Below are 19,865 nucleotides of genomic sequence, written 5' to 3' on the forward strand. Positions count from 1 at the left end.
ACATATATAATCTTATACAATGAGATTACTCACGTCTTCATCAAAATGATTAGAATTGGAAATAAGTGTGTTTTCTGAAAAAAAGACAAATAGAATAATTAGAAACTGGTGTAAACAGGTCATAATATTTATACTTAAGATAAGAACACATTCATCTCATTCAAAGTGTCAAACTGAAGCCTAAGTAAAGCACATAAGGTAAAAACAATATGAAAAAATATAGTATTTTTATTATCTCAAACCTAACTAATGGGTTAGTGACAATAAGGAGAAGCTGTGTATGAAATTCAAACGTTAAAGCGAATACAACTGACAAAAAAAATCACATGCAAAAAAAACTGTTTTTCATGCATGGAAATATCCTCAAACATCAAACAGTCCTAGAAAATAGCATTTGCAATTAATTACTTAATAGTGGTCCAATTTCAAAAACCCAAATATTTTGCAACAGAGGCAGTTATTTGCAAATGCTGAGAGCAGACTGATGGCACACGGGTTTCTGGGGTCACACGACCAAGGGGGGGAGGCTCTTACCTGAGGCTCACATCATGGAGAGGGGTGTGAAGCATGAGGTGAGGTCAATGAGAGTTTAATGAAATGGAATCGAGGGAAGACATTGGTGGAATTATGTATTTATGACTTACTATTTATGCTACTGTATGAAACTACATTAGAAAACAACCTAAAGCCCGTCTCATGGCACTACAGTATTTCACACGTGCACTAAAAGTTTCATGTAATTTTGAATTCCAATGTTTTGCATTCGTTTTATCTGTCAATATTTGCATTGTTTTTTTTTTGTGTCCATATGTGCTGCAGCATCATTTGGACTGGTGACACTAAATAGAGATACTGTTTATTTTATTGTATCAACTTCGTGCAACACCTGGAACAGTTGTATTTTGAAAACGAGCGAAACACTGTTGGATTAGTGAAGGCTGTTTCTAAAATAAATATTAAAAAGGTTAATTTTATGGCAAGGTATTTTATTTAGATGAAGCTTTTTGTACATGGCGCTCATTGGTCATGGCTGTACAGCTCCGAAATTGCATAAATTGAAGTTCACATGCAAACATACAGTAAGTCTTACTGTGACAGGCAGAAGAAACAGACACCACAAAATGAGAGCTTTTAAGTCGGTGACAGGAAACAACAGTGAATTCAACGCAAAGCTTCACTTAAATGGAAATACTACTGACAAAGCGTATTTAAAGTGAAGTTTATTAAAAGACATAAAACACAGAAGAACATCAAGTGGTTGTGTTTGACATTAAGAGTGCGTAGACCTTTATAATGGGAGACGGGTGCACAGTGAATGAGCGTGAGAGGAAATGATTGTGGTGAATGAAGGAAGAGGGTTTAATCATTCAAGAAAGTACAAGAAAATGACGTTTCTTCAACAACAACAAAGAGGTTGAAGTCATGCCGTTATAAATGGGTTACTTTGCATTCTAAATCATTCTAATCGATTAAACTAACTGTAACTGAGCCTTCCCCTGCCTCTCACATCTGGGCGTTTCTTACCCGGGTCCTCGACGGGCATCACGGCCTTGAGTGGGTCGCTCATTCGGCCGTACTGACCGTTAGTGCACACCGCCACCACCTGGACCATGTAGCTCGTGTTCGCCACCAGGTTGTCCAACATGGCGCCCTGCCGGTGTGAGAATTGGATTAGTTGGATCCAAGTAAATATTCAATGTTTGACCACATTAGTATATAAAATGTAAAAGTATGTCCCATACCACATCCTGGTCTCCGTCGGTCAGGTATTCAGTGGGAGTTGGGTAGGCGGCGTCTGCGAGCCAGTAGTTGACAGAGTATTTCTCGATGCCGGCTTCGTACACAGCCCGGGGTCTCTCCCACATCACCAGCAGACTGCTCAGGTTGTACGGTGTTGTCTGAATGTTCTCCGGTTCTGAACTGCACACTGGAAACAGGCGGGGAAAATTAACAAAAAATAGTCTACAATTATGGTGTGTGCCAAACCATGGCATCAACAGGTGCATGTCATTCACACTTTTGCCACCAGAGGACAGTATAATGCATGAGAAATACACATTGTATGAATGGCAAATTAAATGTCCTACCCCCTGCTTTAACCAGCACATTTTCTCCAGTTCAGTTTTACCCAAATCTAAAAAATCTTGACTGGAGTTTGCAGACTATCGGCCAGGCCTCATTTGAAAGCTAAGACCTGCAAAACGGATCGCATCTTTTTTGTTGCATTGTGGAGGCTTTTTTGTCACATTATTTAAGTGTTTTTTGGTCATGTATGTCAGTTTTTCCGTGCACTTCTGTCACGATTTTTGTCGCTCTTAGTTGTGTTTTTGTTGTTTTTTTCATTGTGACATTGTTGCTTTCTCGCTCTTTTGCTCGCATTCTCATTTTTGGTGCTATTTAGACGCTTTTTACAAAAAACCTTTAGATTTGGGTAACGCCAAACTGAAGAAAATGTGCTCGGTTCAGGTGGGGGGTTAAGAGGTTAATTGGATTCAAAAGTATATATATATATATATTTCCTCATGGATCAACTACATTCACATGAAATTGAAAGAGAATTAAAATATATATATATAAAACTGAAAACTACACATTTTGTAACCGTAAATATTTATTTATTTTATGCACAAGAGCAAGCCGAGTGCTTTGCCAGCAGAGGGCAGTGTAAGATAACACAAATGCCATAAACTACAACATATTTTTACTGATTGTGCGAATGTGTTTGAGCCATCAGCTCTGAAATAGTGCTGTAAGTGACGCTCAGAGTGTCCTTGTCAAAAATCCATTCTTTGATTTGTGCCTTTTTCATTTGAGCTGTCTGTCCCTATGCCGGTGATTGACTGGCACCAGCTCATACCAGCTGCAATGAACATCGACATTTGCTTGAATCGATGTGGCAGAACATATCCAGGTCATTATCCTGCAGTCAATACCACATCATTGTGACCCACTTATGTCTCCGTTTCATTTAGGCTTCAATTAGTCTGCACAGACCGAGCCTGTAGTCACTTTGTCTTCCACTGGATACATACATAACTACATTCTAAGTAGATACTAATAAAGATATAAAAACATGTTGATAGGAAGGAACTTATGTTAGTTATAAATACTTCATTCACTCCAAATGGGGGAGATATTTTTGAACTGGGGAAATCACATAACATATTATGAAGTGGATTTTCTCAGTGCTTTTGTTAGCCTATCTGTTTGTTTTCATTAGCAAAAGGCCAAGCAGTCAGTGTCTGGTCTGAGAATTTGTCGTTAGCTTTAGGGCTTAATATAGACAATAATGCTATAAGCTATGTCTTCCTGTGCAAGTGCCTTTCCTGTTTGAATTCATCACTGACTTGCACTTTGTTTTGTCTCTATAATCTGTATGAATGAAGAGTGACCAATGATCGATACTCGCACTTAAATGAAACAGGTTTAAAGGAATAGGCCACCGTTTTTACATACTAAGATATGTTCTTACCTAATTGTAGCCGAGTTAATATATACCCGTCTGGTCTTTGTCCGTGCGCTCTGTCACGCAAACGGAGCACATACGCAGCCTCTCCCACATGTCATATAGCTCCAAAAATGTTCACGATAGAAGCTACCAAGCTCTTCCACGAGTTCCCTATTTAAATAAAGTTACGTGAAGTGTTTTCATGCAAAGTATATTTACACAGAAATGTAACATGTCGATTTTATAAGCAGATAAAAAGGGGTACTATATTGTGAGGCGTAATGATACGAGGAGCAAAACGTCCGCACAGTAACTCCTAAAGACTTCCCCCGCTCACTTCCGTCAATAGAAGCTGCGTGACTTGTAGAGAGCTAGCAGAGAACAGTTGAAGAAGTGTGGATAACTTGTGAACAATGCCTTTTACGTGCATCGTGCCGGGCTGTGATAACAAGGAGAAAGTATATAGTGTAGTAATGTTTCACAGATTTCCAACTCACCCCGGACGACGACACAGGACTCAGGACCTCTACCATGGGGTAGGAATGCGCAAGCACTTTCCGAAAATATATTTTCTGCTTGTTGTAAAAGGCTCTGTACAAGTCACGCAGCTTCTATTGACGGAAGTGAGCGGGGGAAGTCTTTAGGAGTTACTGTGCGGACGTTTTGCTCCTCGTATCATTACGCCTCACAATATAGTACCCCTTTTTATCTGCTTATAAAATCGACATGTTACATTTCTGTGTAAATATACTTCACATGAAAACACTTCACGTAACTTTATTTAAATAGGGAACACGTGGAAGAGCTTGGTAGCTTCTATCGTGAGCTTTTTTGGAGCTATATGACATGTGGGAGAGGCTGCGTATGTGCTCCGTTTGTGTGACAGAGCGCACGGACAAAGACCAGGCAGGTATATATTAACTCGGCTACGGTTAGGTAAGAACATATCTCAGTATGTAAAAACGGTGGCCTATTCCTTTAAATGGCCCAAACCCCAGTTAAACGGCCTTGTCCTCAGCAGAACCAGTAGAGTACAGATCGGCGTTGAGTTACCGGGCGTGTGAACCTCTTCGGTGCCGGTGTAGGAGGAGAAGATCTGCCCCATGAACTGCTCCTGTTGATCCCTGTAGTTGTTCTGGAGATAATCCATCAGCATCACGTATCCGGCCTGCTGCATGGTCATCACCTCACAGAAGACCTCCAGCTGAAAAGAAAGAACAAAGATTCAAAATGACAAGCAACGCAGCATCACTTTAACCCCTTAACCCCCACCTTAACCAAGTGCATTTTCTCCAGTTCAGCATCCCCCAAATCTAAAAGCTCCTCGACCAGAGAACTGAAAGAGACTAGATGCAAGTTGGTCATTTTATGCTCACTACTGCCACCTCAGGTCTAATGCGTAACTGCAGTCCCTATAAAGCTTGTGCATGACGGACCCGAAGTAACAACTTTTTGAGTGACAGTGCAGGATTTCAGAGGCAGTTGTGGTGAACAGGCCTGGGCTCATTCTACACATTAGGGCATGGCGGGAACATGTAGGGGGAGGAAAATACATGATTTTAAAAATTGTAAACTCCGTCTAGTCCCTTTAAGTTACAGCCTATTGGCCAGTGAAACGCCTTATTTCAAAGCTAAGGCCTCAGCTCTTTCCTCATTTTTGTTACCAGGTTTTCCTCAGTTTTTGTCACGTTTTTGTCACATTTTTGTAGCTTCATCACAGTTACATTACACTAAAAATCTAAATGCGGCCAAAAAGTTGCAACATAGCACATAGAACATGACAAAAAAGCGGCGAAAACGCAAGATTTGGGTAATGCTGAACTGGGGAAAATGTGCTCAGCTACGGTGGGGGTTAAGGGGTGAATGTGAAATGTTACACAGACTAAAATTTTGTGTCGATTTCCCCTGAATGGCAGCCCAAAATGCACGTTCTAACAATCACTAGGCATTTTCTGTATAGTAGTAGCAGTAGTAGTAGTAGTAGTAAGTAAATGGGCGTAGTAGAATCCGCCAAAAACTGCAGCGCGGCCTCCCCTGATCCTCCTCAGGTGAGTCAGGCCCCTGCAGCGCCTGACTCCAGATCCAAACGGAAGAAAAAAAAACATTAGTTGTGGGTGAAAGTCGTGGGTGAAACTGTTAAATCTGGCAGAAGAAGAAAGGTACGTGTGGACCAGTTCAGGCCTGTCCTACAGAAAAGAGACGTGTAGTAATTGGAACATATGGGATCTGAATGTACAATCTCTTAAACGTGGAAGCACAAATGGATTTTGAAATGAGAAAGCATGCCTCGACACAAATTGTTACAACTTATTTTTCAGTGAGGATTAGCTCTTCTTGGCTCAGATTTTATGTTGAAGTCAGGCACTGGAAAGTACCAATTATTATTATTATCATTAAACATTCTAAACTGAGGCTGTCTGTATCTGTAATGAATGGAATTTGCCACAAACCTAAACTTCTTAACCTGAATTCTCGCGCAAGTACACAAACACGCAAAAATCACACACACACACACACAATATTTTTCATACTAAATAGTGAATGGATTTGTGGTGTGCTTGAAATCTAAATGTTAAAGGGACTGTAAAGAGTTTAAGATGTTAAAAGTAAGTATTTTCCTCCCCCTACATGTTCCAGTTCCTGTCCTAATGTGTAGCATGAGCCAAGACAAATTCACCAATATAGAAGGTGCAGTTACACGTATGACATGAGGTGGCAGTAGTGAGTATATAAATGGCCAACTTGCATCTAGCCCCTTTAAAGTATTCATCCTTAAAGATGCACTATGCAACTTTTGAAGTAAAAAAATAAATAAAAAAAACTTGATATTTGTGCGTATTTGACCATTTAGTGACTCAGTAGCGTCAGGCAGGGTCAATCATTTTCAGGGGTTCCTACCAGAAACTTGCCAGAAACCCCAAAACAATTGATTCTGGAGTGTCATGGAGGACACTGTGAGGGAAAGCAAAGGTGAAATGCTGCACCCATAACACCACCGAGTGACTAGAAGGTCTAATACTCACAAATATCAAGTTTTTTTTCTGACATAAAAGTGAAAGTGCATCTTTAAGTATGGGGCTAAAATCGACCACTATATGCTGCTAACACTTACAGAATTAGAAGTCTCAAAAATCATTACAACTCCATTTGTTTTGGATAAATACCTCGGGACTTAGATGTTAGCAGAGATTACAGTCTTTTACTGCTCCTGGCATACGCTTTCACCTGCTGTTTCCATATCAGTGACTGTAATTGTCGCAAATGAACGCTCCCAAACCACAGCAGAGCCGTGCCTATTCCTTTCATGCCTTTGAATATCACATGCTTTTCGGGTGCCAGCTTTTTGTGCAAGAAACCTTTTTGAACGCGTAAAGGCCCTTTGTGGGGAAATATCTGTTTGAAGTAATGACTGCTTGTATATAGGTGTCAATCACCGGCCGCCCCGGGGTAGATTCTCTCCAACACACAGACAGCCTGAAGCACTGCCTCTCCCTTCTCCTCTTTGGCATGCACCGGTATGATAATGCACCCTTTCAGCACAATGAATGCGTCTCCAAAAGGTTGTTTACGGACATTTTGATAATTGTGTTCATCCGTGCTTTCAAACGGAACAAAAGCCCAAAAGCCTGACATTCTGTGACCGAAGAGACAGCAGTGGAAACAGAGATTGGTTCAAAAATAATAATACTCACATCATTTATATATTTGAGTAAAATATATGAAATAAAATATATTTGACTTGAGTAAAATTAGAAAGATCTTTGGTGAAAAAAAAAGATGTTAGGTCTGATTAATGTTTTTGAACTGGTCTGATAACACAAATTTGACCTTTTTTTTTTTTAAGCCACACCGCGTAAGATTTAACCCAATAAACAAAACTGAAATACAAGCATTTATTTTACCATAGATATTTTCACCATTGAAAAAAACCTCAAACAAACATGTGTTTCTGTGCTAAGCGGCTCGCCTCTGCTAAAACATGACTATAACTTAACCGGGAGTGGGTACGTCTCCAGCTCGTTTCCATGGAGATGTCGACTTAAGTCTGTAGAATTGAGACTTAAACAGGTTTGGCCCTCACCCAGATCCATTCTTTGATTATTCACTGCAAAAATAGGATTTTCTGGGTCGAGCTGGTCACTGAGAGCATGTTTTGTGTTGATGGCAACAGTATAGTCCAAAATGTTACGCAGTGTGCCTTTAAATACACGCAAGTACAGCCTTAAAATGAACTATCAGATAATGAGTCTGAGATTACAACCCAGGGGCCTCATTTAAAAAGCTTGTCACAAATAAAATGAGACCAACACTTTGCGAACCCGCTCCTCACAGCACAGAGTGAAGGCAGCTTGAGGATTATATATTTGGTGCTCATTTTAACAATTTTTTTCCTAAATCAACCTAGTACAGAAAACGACTTAGTAACTAGCTATACCGCTTCAAAACAATATAATAATAAAGCGATAACAAAAAAGCACTGCCGAAACAAGCGCCGTTTTCAGTGCTGTGCTGTCGTCTGACCTGCTCATCCGAGATGGACACGGTGTTTTTGAAGACGATCCACTCCACTGTGTCGCTGCAGGGGGGCGTGGTCAGCGAGCCGTTATAAATGAAGTATTTATCCGTGGAGTTGGGCAGCAGGCCGCGCAGAGCGAAGGGCGACACTTCACTGCTTTTACCTGCACCAAGGAAGAAAACGGAAGGGGATATTGTGATACAGACTTAGTTGTATTGAATAATGTAGCAGTAGCAGCAAGACTAGCAGAGATTCCAATTAGGATAACCGTGGAAAAAACACAGTAGTAGTAGTAGTAGTAGTAGTAGTAGTAGTAGTAGTAGTAGTAGTAGCAACACACCGTATCTGCTGACACTGTTGATGCCGTCGATGATTGGGACGTAGTTCATGTTGTCCTCGGAGCTCGTCTGTCAACAGGCAAAGTTATTTTTTCAGTTGCCAAGCACAAAATTTATTCAAAATCATTAGCAATTAAATTGGGTTGTGAATTGGGAGACTGCTGCTCAACTCGGAGATGCGTGTTTTGGGACAAACAGGCAAATTTGATTGTTTTCAGGCATTTGCTCCAGAATATTTCTGCATGTTTTTCCGCTCGGCAAAATGCGCCACTAAAAGGTTTCCAACGCGCCTCTGAAATTGCTTCTTCTCCTTTTTTTACATTTGGGTCATGGTATTAAAGGCGTTTTCACCTCTGTTGTGAGCTGAAGTTTAGATTTGTAATGGAAATATGTGAAAGAAGATACATAAATCAAGTTGATACCTATGCGCACCTATGGATTATGACTTAGAAGTTTAAAATGCACTCTCTTTGTTCCACATCTGTAATTGACTCTGGCAAACAACAGTGACTCATACAATCTTATGAAAGAAGAGCTTAGTAAGGTCGGGCCCTGGCATGTCCAATACTTGTAATGCACTTAATGCACTTAAATTACATAACCGCAAAAAAAGGATTTCTGAGAGTGAGCAAAAACAAACATGTGGTTGTTACTAAACACTGTCACAAATTTCTAAAGCCTAAACAGGGAATTTGACTTGGCAAAAATAACCATGATCAGGATATTGCTGTACAGTGGTGTCAAAATTAGGTAAAAAATACCCGTCCTGTTAATAAAACTGTCCTAAATAACAAATGGCAATGGTAAACTAGAAATGCAATGGCTGCGCCATTGCGATTGACTGCGGAATTGCGGGAAGCGAATGCAGAAATTGCATAAACTGTTCAAATTGCATAAATTGCTTAATTTGCATAATCTAATTTGCATAAACTGGTAAAATGCATAAAATGTCATGTTGCATAAACTGTATAAACTGCATAAAGTGGTAAAATGCATGAATGGGTTAATTTGCATAAGTTATGTAAATTGCATAAACTCTTTAAAATTCATAAATCCTAAATGGCATAAACTCTTAAGTTGCATAAACGCTTTAAAATGCATTAACTGGTTAAATCCCATAAAGTGGTTACTTTGCATAAATTATTAATATTGCATAAACTTTTATATTCCATAAACTGGTCAAACTGTTGAAATGGCCTCAGTGCTTGATTGGCAGAAGCTGCACGAATGGCTGAAAGTCCTGGAGTCTCCCCATTGGCTGGATTCACCCCATACACACTAATGCGACAGGTCCACATACACACCAATGCAAAAATTTCAAACTCCTGTATAAAAAAAAACTGGATCAATCAAAAAGGATCAATCAATCAAAAAGATACCAATCAAAGTATCAATGCTTGGATGTGCTTTTCTGATAAAACGGCATGACGTCTGCGCATGAATGAAGGAGCAGGACAAAGCATGGAACAGATGTCCTTGAGCAAATGAGCAAGTAAAAAAATAAATAAAAGGAAAAAAAGAGGAAAAAGTAGAAATGCAACTGAGCGTCTTTCAGTTTAATGACGGTGCGTCCTTACAAGTTTAAAAGAACTACTTGAAATTCAGGGATTTTAGCCAAACATTTTGACATTTCACATTCTCTCCTTGACATTTCCAGCGGTTTTTCGAAGATAAAAGGCAGTACGCCAAATCAAAAATCAATGCACATTAAAGCGACTGACCAAAGCTGACCTTAAAACCCTGCAAAAACATTTAGTGTTATAAATCAATATTTTCTACAGACAGTGATTGGCCATTAGTAGCAAAACGAGAATGAGGACTCATATTGTTTCTTGAAGTACAATTTAACGTCAGAAATATGTCGATGAAGGGACGACTCTGATAATGTCGCCCAGATTTTGGCCTAGTCCCATAAAACCAGTCTCTGTGGAGAATTACTGCAAATCATTGACTGAAAAATCCGAAATGACTTGAGTCTATTAGAAACATGCCCATGTCTTTTATTGTTCTCCATATCCCACCCAGCTCTCCGCCCGAAGAGCCCCCACAGCCTGCAGCTTCACGTTTCACATGTTGGAGTGTGTTCCAACACGGCCCCTGCCTACCGAAGCGCTGCACCCAAAGGCAACGTGACTAAACGCAGCACAAACAGAAACACGCACAGGTTTGAACCCTGGCAACAACAAAAAAGAAAAAAAAGCTTGAAGACTCAGTCAAGCTTAGTGTTGTAAGTCAAGTCCAGTGCAGTAGAAGTAAAAATGTACTTGACAAGTGTGAGAGGGGTTGATCTTGGCAAAGATTTTTTAAAGTGAAGTTTGCAAAGTGAGGAGAGAGTGAAATTTGAGAAAAAACAATCAATTTCCTTTCCTCTTGGCCCAGAAAACCACTAGTTTGGTGTTTGGACAGGCAGAGAATTTCAAAAGTAAACAGTCAAGCTCCCCCCCTCTCTCCTGATTGGACCTGACAGGCACGTTCACAGGTAAAGCTCGCCTCATTGGTCAAAGTGGTATCCCGGGGATTCTGACCAGTGTTTGAAATCAGCAAAAGGAGGGAGAAAAAATATTATTATTTAAAAGGTACACCCAATAAACAAAATAGAAATACAAGCATTTATTCTATGATAGATAATTTCACCATTGGAAAATACTTCAAACGAACATGTGCTTTTGCTTTGAGTGGCTCCCCTCTGCTAAAACACGACTATAACTTTACCGGGAGTCGGTGCGTCTCCAGCTTGTCTCCATAGAGATGTCAACTAAAGCTTTAGAATTGAGAGTTAAACAGGTTATGCCCTCATCCAGATCCATTCTTTGATTATCCACTGCAAAAATAGCATTTTCTGTGTCGAGCTGGTCATTAAGAGCATGTTTTGTGTTGATGGCAACAGCATAGTCCAAAATGCTACGCAGCGTGCCTTTAATATGACTTATGTTACCTCAAATTTCAAACCCTGGTGGTCAATTACACAAAATCTATTACATTTGTAAAACGTTTAAACTTACAGACTGTCACTTTAAAACAACAACAAACAATGACACCAGAAAAAGTAGCAGAACGTTGTTACAGCTAATAAAGATCCAAAGATCCAAAATATACAGTAAATCTAATTAGAAAAAACAGAGGCTTAACCTGATCATGGGGGCCTTAATCAAAACCACATGTAACCCAAACACCCCCCCCTAAAAAAAAAAACCATCAGACTGTAACGGACTGTAACAAATCCATGATCTCCCCCTGCCCTGTGCTGTAAACTATCTCTCCATGTAAAGAGGCACACTCCAGTTTCCAGGACACGGCTCTGAACAGGCCGTAAGTGATCCCAATCTTATCAGGAAACATGATCGTCTGCCTGTGAAACACTCATACGCGCCGACGCACACACAGAGATACATACAAACGCACGCAACAACACACCTCGAACAGCACGGCGAGCGCTGTGATCCGGCCGCCTGCTTTAATGGCCTCATCCACAGAGTCAAAACTGTCCGGGTCAAAACAGTAAATCTGCATCTGGAGAAGAAGAAGAAGCACACGAACAAAGTCTGGTGTTATCTGATCCAGACTGGAGAATGGACATAATCTTCATTATATATGTTGTGAAGTTACATGAGAGACGCGCTGTAAAATGTGAAGCTTCGGCTTGCATATGAAACCAATTCCATGTTAGTCTAGTACTGCAATCTGTTGGGGTTGAGAACTCGGATCATCTACACTTGGACTATAAGACTTCACCAACCTCGCAGATGAAAATATTGTTTGTTGAAGTGAGTTACTAGAGGTGGTTGAAGCCAGTCCACCCCATGACAACTGTCAAATGTAGCTTAGAGTGGTGTAAATGACAAATTGGTCCCTTGAGAAGCACTTTGTAACCTACAATCCTTCCTACCAATAAACTCATCCCTGTGAAGAATTAGGAATGTTGGAAATGAGTTTAAACTGCTGAAACCTATGCTCCCCCTTTTCATTGTTATGAAAATCAGGTCTCGGGCCTTTAACCCCTTAACTCCCACCTGAACCGAGCACATTTTCTCCAGCTTGGCTTTACACCAATCCAAAAGCTTCTGGAAAAAAGGTGGGAAAATAGCGACAGAACTGAGATGAAAACAATGATGAAGATAGGACAAAAAAGTGAGAAAACTTTGACGAAAAAATGTGACAAAAAATGACAAAAAATGTGACAAAAAATGACAAAACAGACAAAAAAATTACAAAAAAGTTCCAAAATGAGTTGAATACCCCCCAAAAAAAGATGGAAAAAAATTTGATGACTTGAGAAAAAGATCCATTTAAAAGAGTTTTGTAGATCTTAGCTTTCAAATGAGGTGTTACACTGGCCTACAGGATTTGGGTAAAGCTGAACTGGAGAAAATGCTCTCGGTTCAGGCAGGAGTTAAGAGGTTAAGAGTGGGTTTGAACGAGCTTCAGTCAATCTAAATTAGGCGCCTGATATGAATTTTAATTTTAATTAAATACCTCCAAAGGATATTTAGCTCCATCCAGGCTGTGTTCGGAGCCGTCGGAAGTAGCGTTACAGCGCCCCCAGTGGAAGGTGATGCGCCCCACTTTGAAGCTGAACGGCAGACCGCCACCGCTCACATAAAACTCTCCGTCTATGTTCACAGCCACTGAAATAAACATGATAAAATGATTGAAACAGAGGAATAAATCAGTTAGTGTGAACACTTTACACCAGTTTCCTTTGCAATTGTATAATAAATCTACTACTACTATTTACATCCTCAAACAGCTCGGGGGCAAAATCCAGCCCTCTAGCATAGACTGGCCCACAAGATGATTTAGATATAGTATATTCATTATTCTAACACACATCAGAGCTTAAATACAAGTTGAAGTAATATGGAAATGCTGAAAACACATACAACTCCTATAAAAATTTCATGGGGACGCCCCCCAGACCCCCCTGTTTGGTCATATGTATAGGCTGATATGGGAAGAAAACAGCCCACAATACACCAAACTCCCCCCTTCTGACATAGAAGTAACTTTTCAGTTTGTTGTTGAGGACATGTAACACGAGTAACCCTGTGGTAAACCTGCTGCTTAGTGCTTTGAAGACACATGAAAGGTGTGTGGCAGTGATGGACGAAGCCACAGAAGCTGCTACACAGAGAACAATGTTTCATAAATGCACTTATAGGACGGCGAACAATAGGACAGTCAACAGCGGGATCCTCTGTGTGGGACCGCCTTTCTGTTCGGTCGCTCCCCACAAAGGGTGAAGCAGCTTTGATGGCTCGCTTCAGGTGGAAGGCCATTCCCGGCTTTCATCTTTACTATATAGTCCGCCCAGTGTGGATAAAAAAACAAACGAAAAAGACAACGGATATGCATAGGGGGTGATGTAACATATCGAACAATGATCTGCCAAAAAGCCTTATTATCACATCCACTTTTCACTGTAAAAATAATTCCGTGCTCTGTCAACATCCTGGTTCAGACGCTCATTTGTGACTTCTCATTTCCTGAAGAATGACAAACATTGACTGGACATGACTCTAATTCAGACGTGTTGACAGCATTGTTTGCACTTTCTCAAACAGCCTCTCCGTCACATACACTGTTCACGGATGGCTTCCTGTACTTGAACCGGTCTTGACAGGAACAGATTCGTGGCTGTCCTTATGAGGTTTGATACATGACTAAACCAGGCAATGAAGCAGAAGTTAAAGTCCAAACCGGCAAAAATATGAAAAACATGACATTATTAGATGAGGTTTGGAGGTTAGCTAAAAATTCATATCATGGTTTTTGTCATGATTTAATCATTCTTGAACACTTCTTCTGAGAGTTCACACTTCACTGTGAATGGTGAAATTCGGCTGCCGTTCTGTCAGCAGTTTTTGGACGCTGACCAATAGGAGAACTAGGTGAGAAAGTAATCACCGTGTAACCATATCTCCAAGCTGGCAGATCGTCACAGGGTTATATTATGATTCAACCGCCTCTATTTTAAACTATAGCACTAAACTAAGCTTATACAATATTAGCCCAGTGCTCAGGTCAGAAAGGGCTGGGTTCCCAAATCGGTTAGATTCACAATACAATTTGATTGATGTTTGATCCAGTTAAGAACATGACGCAGCACCAGTTTTATCTGGGTATGGTAGACATTCTCAGAAGAACTGCAAATAATAGAAACTAACTCTAACTTGGTAAACTAGCAAAAATATGAATATTTACATTAAGAATTGAACCCCCCCTATTGCCATGTGCGTAATGAAGCACTGGCACAGTCAATCAGGTTGGCCTTACAGTAAACAACATGGCTGCCCCTACAGTCAGAGTAATGCTGTCCATGACAAGATTTTTGGAAATAAACCACTAGATCTATGTGCACAAAAGCCGTTTTACAGTGGGGAAAAAAAGTATTTGGTCAGTTTCACATAGACATTGTATTGCATTTTGGCCAAATACTTTTTTTCCCCACTGTATATCTGGGTGAGCTGTTTTTTACTGGTTCTTTGCCACGCTGTAACTTTGCTCGGGGCTAGAGGGACGAGCCAGCACTCAAAATGAAGAGCGGAACGTGGCACATGTGGCACAAAAGACGCAAGTTTCTATCTCATTTAGTTATTCAGTAGTTATTGTCAATTGATATAATTGTAGTTCTTGTAGGCAAACACGACCTTAAGAGCGATTTAAGGGTTTTTTGAATTTATATAGGGTTATTCAAAGAAAAATCAATTCAAATCGATTAATTAAACCCAGACCTACTCCCAGAGAATAGACTTTGTTGCAGCGTTGCTTGGCCTACTGCCAAAGTACAGTTTCACGAAGGCTATTTTTAAGTAATTTTTCTCTAAAGCGTTTTGAATTACTTTGTGTAAACAAATAAACTTGTCTTTCCTTGCCTCTTCTACTTGAGACCCTCTTCACTGTACCCACGAGTTAAATAACAGTAACAGGTTTTTACGTACTGTCAGTTCGAATTGACTTCAAACTGTCCACCCAACGTCTCTATCAATAAGGTCTTTGGGAGCGTCTGGCATTTGGACAACTACTACTACACTGCTCCTCTTATTCCTGCTGCCAAAACGTGTAAGAGCGCAGCGCTCGGGAGAGAAAAGGTGGATTCTCATCTACAGTTCCTCTAAGAATAGCGGTGAATGCACACTGTAGTTCACTGTGTCACACCACTCACAGCAAATATAGAAAAGAGCTCTTCCTTTTGTCGGGCGGTAACTGTATCTGGTTTAGTAGGACAGGGCGATGGAGAACCAAGACCTCATTGCTCACAAAAGACTCGACTCTACGTATAAGGGAGGAGATGAAGAGGAAGTGCAACTGTCTAATTACAATGTAACATGAAAAGATGGTTTGGTAAATGAAAAATGGCTATCACTTCATATTTCGACAAGAGTTTGGTTGAAAAATGACACAGAGTACATTTTGTTAAACAAATGGGGACACATTCATGTTTTCCTCAATTTACATAATTTCCCCGCACTCTTTGAGGCCAAATTCACAAAGACCTCCACTCTGATGTACTAAAAGTGTTCTAGTTCCTTGTATCTACGTAGATTGAGCTCAGGTCTCACCAGTCTTGCCGTCGTTTTTGATGTTGGTCCTGTCGGAGGTCAGAGCGTCCCATCCTTCAAACCTCAGGTTCTGATACTTCAGCTTCACCTGGGCCAGGCTCTCCTCGATGTTAATGGGAGACTGCCGGGCGTTACTGCAGGACGGGTACTTCTTAGCCCAGTTCTTTTGGTTTAAAGTTCCTAGAGGACACAGACAAAATGTCAACACGAATAAAGCCAAAAAAACTGTGGAAATGTGTGTTAGGCTATTCCACTATCTCGCTGATGATTTTACTTTCAGGCACCTCTCTAATGAATACCATACACTTTACCAGACCTTGCTGCAATAAATGACCGTGTGGTCAAAGAGATGAAACACAGACTCCTCCTGGCCTGAGTGCTCACAGCTGGGTCATTTTAGTGAGAAACAGAACCCAGCTAAAGGCTAATGGGCTAGCCAAACGCAGCTGCTTAAAGTACACTGTTATCTGTAGTGCTAATGCTAGAGCACAATGGATTTACAGCTTAATGGTCAGAGTTCAACTTTTTCATGTCGAGTTATGAGAAATCAACGTTGCATGCACTGTGTGAAAGAGGAGCTATCCCGCATCAATAGTGGCTGTGTAAACTAGTAAATTGTGTTTTATAATTTTACACGCGTCTGATACCTGGCAATCCTGACACCAGTGTATACAAACACTGGGGGAGCCGGGGGTTGAAAACCACAGCCGAAGATAGTAGGCAGAGACAGTCAATCATCTAAACTCAACCCAAAGTCTGCAGCCTGCGCAGCCCCGTGATCTACTGCTAAAGAAGTCTAATTCAAGCAGCATGTGAACATTCTCACTAACATATGGCTCGTGCACTATTACAACTCCCTCACGTACTGCTACTACAACCTTTTATCTTTGGTAACTGTTGTTGCATATTATTACACATACAGTAAATACTTCTTTGTAACATATGCTTTGTTGAATGAATATGTGCTCATTCGCCCTTTTCACACCGACATCTGGCTTTTGTGTGCGCTGTGCTCTCATCGGTCAAACATAGGTGTGCTGACCAATAACCATTAACCCGATTTTCCCATTTAAACACAGCTAAATTGATTACAGGCTTCGAAAAGTGCCGTGTGGGAAGTTTGCCTCGGCCTCATTATGTTTTTGACTTGTTCGTCGTCACCTATTCAAGTCTTTTGCTGGAATTACAAATTAGCTTCTTTTCACAATATAACATGGACAGAAGTATTTGCAGATGGCATAGCAGTATTAAGGCTAAGGTGTTTGTAATGGTCCCCACATGGAAGTTGGTTCTCTGCTTTTGATCCATTCAATGCCACTGGGGTAACCTTTTCGTGAACGATCGGGATGCGTGGGAGATATCATGACATTTATTCTCCATTGCCTCATCCTCTCACGATTTGGAAGTGAGAAAAATACCCCACGGTTGTAACTGATATCAGGTTTGCCTTTCATGATCCGTGACGTGGTTCCCAACGCAACCTGTAATTTGAACATTTGCCTCTTTTGTTCACAATGCTGTAGCAGCTTTTGGAAAAAGATAATTGTATGTTGTGACAGGCAACATCACCATTTAACCAGAGGAGCTACTGCTTTCGAAAAGGTTTGCGTGTAAGGAAGCGCATCTAAACCTTCTCGTAACTAAAAAACTTAGGGTTGACTTCCACTATCATAGGTTGGTAAAGCACACCCGCCTTAAAATAGTACCCAAAGCAATAGAAACTTAACTCATATCAGTGTTACAAATCTTTTACAATCTCTGACAAGTCAACGAGGAACCAACGACTAAAAACGGGGACAATGACGGACATACGCAGGAAGTGAGCCGTCGAAACATTAGCTAATGATAACTGTGTAAGTTATTGGTCTACATGTCTTCTACAATTCATCCTCTTCTGGACTGAAGTGTTTCTTTGAAGTCAACCGCACACACTTTACATCAGGATAAAAGGCAGAGCAGTGATCTACAGCGTCATTTGTCCAAAAGAAAGACATCGATGTGAAGCTTCTCCCTGAGATAAAGACTCTCATTATCCTTTCAAGAGGTCTATTTCTCATATTATTTATCCTGAGTTCCTCCGAATGGAAGCTTATATTGTTAAGGAAAAATCTTCTCCACTATGTCACACTAAAGTGGAGTCTACATCGTCATAAATTATTTTATCAGAGGACAAGTTTTAACGTTTTAAAGAGGCAATCTTGGAAACAAATCATAGGGATTAAATTATACTGCACCAGTGGTTCCCAACCGTTATTTCTTGAAGCCCCCCCCACAATTCCAAATGATATAATGGAGAACTACCACTTGTATTACCTGAAGCAAGGCCTCAGTAATACATCTGTTGACGTTGTTGATGCCATTATTGCAGTGTGAGTAATGAGCACAAAACCATGTCCCGCTGAGTCACATTCTCCTCTACTTCGAAAAGTAAATATTTGCCCAGAGTTTCTTTTGTTATCTGAGAGCACTATACCGGTGAAAGCACGGTAAGAGCCGGTATCACAAAGAGAAAGGTTTTCAATTCAATGGGCACCAAAGAATCCCACTAATGCGATTTTAAAGACACACCCACGGGTCAAACGCAACACTTTTTAACAGCGCTCTATTCGTGAGCGCGGCTAACGCTCCTGACGTCGTCTTCTTCTACGGTAGCAGAACGTATGCCAATTTGGACCTCATGCATTTGATTGTGTGATAAGATAAAACCCGTCACTGTCAAGTCCATAAATCATCATTATGCCAGTTATTAAACAGGCACGGCTTTGACACACAGGGAACAGGTTTGTCAAAATGTCGGCACCAGAAACTTGCCAGAGTTTGTTTTGCTTCAGCCTCCTCTGTAATAATAAGCCTTCCCTCTGGGTTCAATTATGGCCATAATGAGTTGTAACCTGGAAAAGGGTTTTTCTGTGACTGACAGCTTCTTCCTTTTTCACAGATTTTAAAATGACTGACAAACCGTGAACCGTGACTCCCCAAAATAACCCACCCGTGCACTCTGTGAACTTATTCTAACTTATAACTTATTATTATTAAAGCCATCAAGACGTACTTCCTTTATATAGCCATTTTTACAAGTGAAACTAGTAATTCTCAAAAACTCATTATTTGCTTAAGCCACTCACTAAGGTGGATGGAAACTACTGTGAAATAACTGTAAAGGGCATTTCTTACAGAGCTTGCTTATTGTCTGTCTCACCTGCGTAGGACCAGTCGATCTCCTCTGAAAACTTGCGTTGGTTCCTGTACGCGTATCCATGAGCTGAAAGAAAAAACAAAACAAAACCAATCAGAGAAACATTTACTCACATTGCTGTAAAAATATTTTGACTGTGCTAAACACTTTTACTGCTGCCATAACTTTCTGCAGTTTGCGAGCCCCTTCAAATACTTAAACCTCAGTCCAGATCAAAATGAAACGACCAGAGGCTGTTTTTCATTAAGATGTTGATATTATGCCTCATTAAATCCTGTTTAAAAGGCTTGGACCTCTGTGCGCTGCTATGACTTTATTGCTAAATATTATGGTGCTTTAAATGTGTATAAGACTGAGTAAAACCACAAACCAATGAGGTTCACCAGCCAGCTTGTTACTTTAGGTGGGATTTAAAACTGGCTCACTTTCAGTTTCAGCACGCAAACATGATGCAAAGCAAGACAGGACCGGACTCTTATATAAGGTTAAACTAATGGTGAAAACTAGGAGGATGCACAACACTTTTTCAGCTCAGCGCCAGAAGAGGTTTGCATTTAAAATATGTAATTCACACCAAAAACAGTTTTCATCATTATGTCTTTATTTCTCAACGAAACAATGTAAAATGAAATAGTGTTCATGTGTTAGTCCTGAGCCGCTGCGACTGAGCCACTGCAGTCCAACCTGACCAGCATGTTTTTGGAGGTAGGGGAAACCGGAGTACTGCCTTCAGTCTCCTTTGATCCTCTGAAACGGTGCACCGCCTCAGGGGTTTGTCCCTGTTTCAGAGCGTGGTGTCCTGCACTGG

General features: G+C 40.6%; 2 protein-coding genes across 4 annotated transcripts in view; one reads left to right on the forward strand and one right to left on the reverse strand.

Annotated features, from left to right (window-relative positions):
* LOC306971420 (troponin I, fast skeletal muscle-like) overlaps nucleotides 1–19,865 on the forward strand; it is a 164,658-nt gene that overhangs the window by 39,723 nt on the left and 105,070 nt on the right. The window lies entirely within an intron of this gene.
* The window catches only part of ptprz1a (protein tyrosine phosphatase receptor type Z1a), a 72,853-nt gene that overhangs the window by 24,029 nt on the left and 28,959 nt on the right, over nucleotides 1–19,865 (reverse strand). For all 3 annotated transcript variants that reach the window (XM_079567667.1, XM_079567666.1, XM_079567668.1), the window contains exons 2-11: nucleotides 19,061–19,123; nucleotides 15,862–16,041; nucleotides 12,776–12,927; nucleotides 11,717–11,812; nucleotides 8,305–8,371; nucleotides 7,970–8,127; nucleotides 4,502–4,652; nucleotides 1,743–1,927; nucleotides 1,525–1,651; nucleotides 34–74 (exon numbers count right to left, since the gene is read on the reverse strand). In XM_079567667.1, coding sequence (XP_079423793.1) covers nucleotides 34–74; nucleotides 1,525–1,651; nucleotides 1,743–1,927; nucleotides 4,502–4,652; nucleotides 7,970–8,127; nucleotides 8,305–8,371; nucleotides 11,717–11,812; nucleotides 12,776–12,927; nucleotides 15,862–16,041; nucleotides 19,061–19,123 — 1,220 coding nt within the window. The remainder of the gene's footprint in view (nucleotides 1–33; nucleotides 75–1,524; nucleotides 1,652–1,742; nucleotides 1,928–4,501; nucleotides 4,653–7,969; nucleotides 8,128–8,304; nucleotides 8,372–11,716; nucleotides 11,813–12,775; nucleotides 12,928–15,861; nucleotides 16,042–19,060; nucleotides 19,124–19,865) is intronic.

This window comes from Gobius niger (genome assembly GCF_951799975.1).
Source record: "Gobius niger genome assembly, chromosome: 12".
Taxonomy (NCBI): domain Eukaryota; kingdom Metazoa; phylum Chordata; class Actinopteri; order Gobiiformes; family Gobiidae; genus Gobius; species Gobius niger.